The 5,759-nt window shown below is 42.2% G+C and overlaps 1 protein-coding gene across 1 annotated transcript in view; it reads left to right on the forward strand.

Moving 5' to 3' along the window:
* The window catches only part of NLRP2 (NLR family, pyrin domain containing 2), a 27,641-nt gene that overhangs the window by 9,618 nt on the left and 12,264 nt on the right, over positions 1-5,759 (forward strand). The window contains exons 3-5 of the mRNA XM_010858177.1: positions 8-52; positions 4,713-4,787; positions 4,931-5,757. Coding sequence (XP_010856479.1) covers positions 8-52; positions 4,713-4,787; positions 4,931-5,757 — 947 coding nt within the window. The remainder of the gene's footprint in view (positions 1-7; positions 53-4,712; positions 4,788-4,930; positions 5,758-5,759) is intronic.

The following is a 5,759-nucleotide window of genomic DNA, read 5'->3' on the forward strand; positions in this document are numbered from 1 at the left end:
TTTTCAGAAACAGCTTTGAAGTCACTTCAGGAAAATAAGCCTCCATCGTTAGGTAAGTCACCTCATTCACAATCTCACTTTATCTAAAAGTGAGATTTTAGAATTCAGGATTGTTTTAATTAGAAAATACATCATGCTGAGCAGTAGGAATGCAAAGAAACAGAAGACCTCACCTCTCCTGTCATCCAGGTGGGCAATAGTAAGACACTGAAAGGTACAATGAGGCAATGTTTATGCCAGAAATCAGTAAATGCATGCAAACATGAGAGAGAGTGAACTTCCTCTTGGAATCTGAATAGGCTGAATTTTACTTTAGTCTCCTAAAGCCAGGGTTGGCAAACCATGGCTTCCAAAGCATCAGCTTTTATAGATCCTTCAATCCCTGGGTCGGGAAGATCCCCTGGAGAAGGAAATGGCAACCCACTCCAGTACTCTTGCCTGGAAAATTCTGTGAACAGAGGAGCCTTGTAGGCTATAGTCCATGGGGTCGCAAGGAGTCGAACACAACTGAGCGACTTTACTTCACTTCTTCACAAGCTAAGAATGGTATTTGCATTTTTAAGTGGCTGGGAAGATCAAAAGAATATTTTACAGGGACTTGCTTGGTTTTTGAGTAGCTAAGATTCCATGATCTCAATGCAGGGGGCTAGGGTTCAATCCCTGGGCTGGGAACTAGATCCCACATGTCACAACTAAGACCCAGTTGAAAGTCACTCAGTCATGTCCAACTCTTTGGGACCCCATGGACTATACAGTCCATGGAACTCTCCAGGCTAGAATACTGGAGTGGGTAGCCAATCCCTTCTCCAGGGGATCTTTCTGACCCAGGAATCGAACCTGGGTCTCCTGCAGTGCAGGTGGATTCTTTACTAACTGAGCTATAAGGGAAACCCCAAGATCCAGTACAGCCAATAAATTATATTTTTTAAAAAAGAAATATTTTATGGTCTATGAAAATCATGTGAAATTCAAATTTAACTACATGTTAATATAAATAAACTTATTTGTACACAGCATAGTCATGTGCTTATATATTATATTACCTATGACTGCTTCTGCCCCACAAGGGCAGAGATGAGTAATTGCAACAAACTATATTGGGCATAAAACAGAAAATCTTCATTATCTGCTCCTTTGCAGAGAGGATTTTAAAAAAAATGTTTGCTAATCCCGGCCAAAAATGATTTTTGAATTTGTGATTTTCAACATTATCTTCTCTTGACATCCCCAGTATCTTTAAAAATAACTTGGGTTCAAGAAAATTGTAGACTGGGGGCTGGTTTGAAAAGTGAAGACAGCCATTCATACATAATTCCCCTACCAAAAATCTAACTGCTTCTACTGATACATAAATATGTTAAATGTCCTACAGTTATGATCTAAATTCAAACATAAGCTAATGATCTGTTGGAGTTGACATTTGGCAATGCTTTAAGGAATAGTACCAGCCTCAAAGTTGATATTTAATTTAATGTTCTAACTAAACTAGCATCAGAGAGTTCCTTGTCTAAAAATCTTTCTCTTGGGGACTTCCCTGATGGTTAAGTGGTTAAGACTTCACCTTAAGGCAGGAGATGCAGGTTTGATCCCCACGTACCTTAATGGCAAAAAAAAAACAAACACAGAAGCAATATTGTAATAAATTATTAAAGACTTCATAAAAGTGGTCCACATCAAAAAAAAAAAAATCCTTAAAGAAAACTTAACTCTTGGCAACATGACATCACCTGTGTACAAACATTTTTTCCCCAGAGCCCCTGCTCTCCTGTTTAATTTTCAAAATGAATGGTTGGTTGGCCATTTTTCACTATGTATACTTATCCTGGAAGGCTCACATGGAGTCTTACTGGCTATTTATATGCCAAGGACTCTCCAGGTGACATCTTCAGCATTTCCCTGAACTTCAGATACTCATATCCTGTTGCCTCCTGGATACCTTTTCATAAGTTCCACACATTCACCTCTTCTTTTGTTTTGCCTTTGAGGTCCTAGCTTCCTGACCAGGGATTGAATTCAGTCCTCAGCACTAAAGCTCAGAATCCCAACCACTGGACCACCAGGGAACTCCCTTACCTCTTCATTATCCATGTTGCACTTGAAGTATTTCTTCTCCTGTATGACTTCTCCCTGTTCCAAGGTTGCATCCTATGACTGTGTAACTTTACATACCTTGTCAGAAACTAGGGAATTTGTCTTGAAGACTTTTTGATGCCCCTCGGAAAGAGCCATTGTCTGTATGTGCCCATTTCTTAGCTGCACAGGAATTCAGTTGTCAGAATGGCACTGAGATCATGGCCTGACACTTTAATTTTATCTCCAGAACCTCAATAATACCCTTTTCATGTAATCTGGGCTTAGACATTGAGACCCAATTGTTGAACTTGAAACATCTTGAAATTCCACTCTCTTATAAACAGAAGCTTCAATACTGGCATAGTGGCAAGACCATAACACCCTCCCTTTTCTTCAGGGATAACAAAATATGAAAACCCAGGAACAAACACAGCAGCATGTAGGAGAAGAGGAAGACGAAGAGCCAGGTTGATCTTAGGACATCCAATATTGGAGTAAACTAAATGAAGTAGACCCTTCCTGGCTGTCCTCTCTCACTCTTTGGGGGAACCTCATCTCTCTCTAACTTTATTTCACCAATATTCATAGTCCCCTAGACATGTTCATAGTCAACCTAGACAGCATATTAAAAAGCGGAGACATTACTTTGCCAACAAAAGTCCATCTATTCAAAGATATGGTTCTTCCAGTAGTCATGTATGAGTTGGACTATAAAGAAAGCTGAGCACCAAAGAATTGATGCTTTTGAACTGTGGTGTTGGAGAAGATTCTTGAGAGCCCCTTGGACTGCAAGGAGATCCAACCAGTCCATCCTAAAGGAAATCAGTCCTGAATATTCATTGGAAGGACTGATCCTGAAGCTGAAACTTCCATCCTTTGGCCACCTGGTGTGAAGAACTGACTCATTTGAAAAGACCCTGATGCTGGAAGGCAGATTGAAGGCAGGAGAAGAGGACGACAGAATGAGATGGCTGGATCCCATCACCGACTCAATGGACATGAGTTTGAATAGGCTCTGGGAGTTGGTGATGGACAGGGAAGCCTGGCATGCTGCAGTCCATGGGGTTGCAAAGAGTCGGACACGACTGAGTGACTGGACTGAACTGATTCATTGTCCCCAGTTGTCTTATGGAGAATGCCTTCCTCCCTGTCTTATTCCTATTATGTAAGAATAAAGAGGGAAATAAACATTTGGGAAAGCCAGAATTCAGTTCATGGAAAATCAGGAGTATGTCGTATAGAATTTTCTTAAGATTTTGCCAATTGTTCAGACAACTTTGATAGTATCAACTCACAGATTAGAAAATTGAGACCTATTGTAAGTAGCTGATTTGCCTCAACCAATGTGGAGGCCAGTTTAACATTAGTCTCACTCTCAAGTCTGCTTCAACAGCTCTGTTGAAGTATAATTTATGTATCATAAATTTCATTCATTTTAAATGTACCTGTTAATAACTTTTAGTCAATTTACTGAGTTGTACAAAAATCACCACTATTCAATTTTACAATCTTTCCATCACCTCCAGAAAGATCCTTCTTGTCCATATGTAACTGTTCCCTGATCTCTATCCCCCAAGTCCAGGCAGCCATTAATTTTTTTGTCTCTCTATATTCTCCATTTCTGAATATGTGTGGTCTTTTGTGTCTGTTTTTTTTTTTTTACTTACAATAACATTTTTGAGGTTTGGGGGGCTTCCCTGATAGCTCAGTTGGTAAAGAATCCACCTGCAACACAGGAGACCCCAGTTCAATTCCTAGGTTGGAAAGATCTGCTGAAGAAGGGATAGGCTACCCACTCCAGTATTCTTGGGCTTCTCTTGTGGCTCAGTTGGTAAATAATCTGCCTGCAGTGTGGGAGACCTGGGTTCAATCCCTAGGTTGGGAAGATCCCCGGGACAAGGGCATGGCAACCCACTCCAGTATTCTGGCCTGGAGAATTCCATGGACTGTATAGTCCATGGGGGTCACAAAGAGTTAAACACAACTGAGCAACTTTCAAAAAAAAATGCTTTTGAGGTTCATCCATGTTGTTACATGTGTCACTGATCATTCCTTTTTGTTGCTGAGTAATATTCTATTGAGTGGATATAAAATGTTTAGGTTGCTCATTTATCAGGGAAGGGAAGTTTGAATCATATCTATTTATTGCCTGTCTTGAATAACGCTGCCATGCACACTCTTAGTATAGAGGGTGCAAGTCTTTGTATAGACATATGCCCATTTATCTTGGGTGCATACTTACAAGTTGCCTGTACTTTAATACTGAGCTCCTAAAATGACTTGAGACTATTATGGGGAAGAGCCATTACCTGTTGTATGGGCACTTCTTCTAATCCTTTGGAAAAGATAGACAGATAATTTCAATAAACCACATTGAGTTGTGATAGAGGCAGCATTTCTTGTTATGGTTCCACAGAGTAGAGGCATGCAACTTGGTTTAGGGACTCACTTGCTATCTTCATCACTATAAACCCAACTTTACACATCCCAGCACACACTGTGGACAAAAAACTTAGATTCTGGACTCCTTGGAGTCTACTTTAACACCATATTTCTGGTGTAAAAAAAAAAAAAAAAAAGAAGAAGAAGAAGAAGTACACCGGTTTTGTGTCAAGCTCACTTTAATTTGTATTTTGCAGAGCTGGCCCAAGTACAGGAAGAAGATGTCACAAACCTACAAGAAACGAAAGAAGATTTGGAAGGAGAAAAGCCAGGTCTGTCCTCTCTACCTGGAGTGAGTTTGGTGTTGGGTGGTTCTTTATAAACCTCATTTCTTTTTCCCTTTCCTACTTAAAGCATCATCTCCCTAATGAATAACCAACTATATCTTTCTATCCCCTGACTCTTATCACTGAAGGTAAACAAGATAAATACAGAAATATATTGAAAAAGAAGTTCTGTCAACACTGGAAGAACTTCTGGCCCAGACTCAGTGAAGATGTTTGTATTGTCACCCAAAGATATGAGACCCTGATCCCATTCTGTAATCCTAAAATGCCGGCCGGGCCATTTCCACACACTGTGGTGCTGCACGGTCCTGCTGGCGTTGGGAAAACCACGCTGGCAAAGAAATTGATGCTGGACTGGACACAGGACAACCTGGCAGAGACCTTCAACTTCGCTTTCTACCTCAGCTGCAAGGAGCTCAACCACATGGGGACGTGCACCTTTGCAGAGCTGATATCTGCCAACTGGCCACATGTGCAGGACGACATACCAGCAATCCTGGCCCAGGCACAGAAAGTCCTGTTCATCCTCGACAGTTTTGATGAGCTGAAGGTCCCCTCGGGGGCGCTCATCCACGACATATGTGGCGACTGGAAGAAGCAGAAGCCGGTGCCCGTCCTCCTGGGGAGTTTACTGAAGAGAAAGATGCTACCCAAGGCCACCTTACTCATCACCACCCGACCGGGAGCCCTGAGGGAGCTGCGGCTCTTAACAGAACAGCCGCTCTTCATAGAGATGGAGGGGTTCTTGGAGGAGGACCGGAAGGCGTATTTCCTGAAACACTTTGAAGAGGAGAGTCAGGCCCTGCGAGCTTTCGACTTGATGAAGAACAACGCGGCTCTGTTCCAGCTGGGCTCGGCGCCCTCCGTGTGCTGGATGGTCTGCACCTGCCTGAGACAGCAGATGGAGAAGGGGGAGGACCCCGCCGCCACCTGCAGGACCACCACGGCCCTGTTCCT

The sequence above is a fragment of the Bison bison genome, unplaced genomic scaffold, assembly GCF_000754665.1.
Source record: "Bison bison bison isolate TAMUID 2011002044 unplaced genomic scaffold, Bison_UMD1.0 scf7180017855177, whole genome shotgun sequence".
NCBI lineage: Eukaryota > Metazoa > Chordata > Mammalia > Artiodactyla > Bovidae > Bison > Bison bison.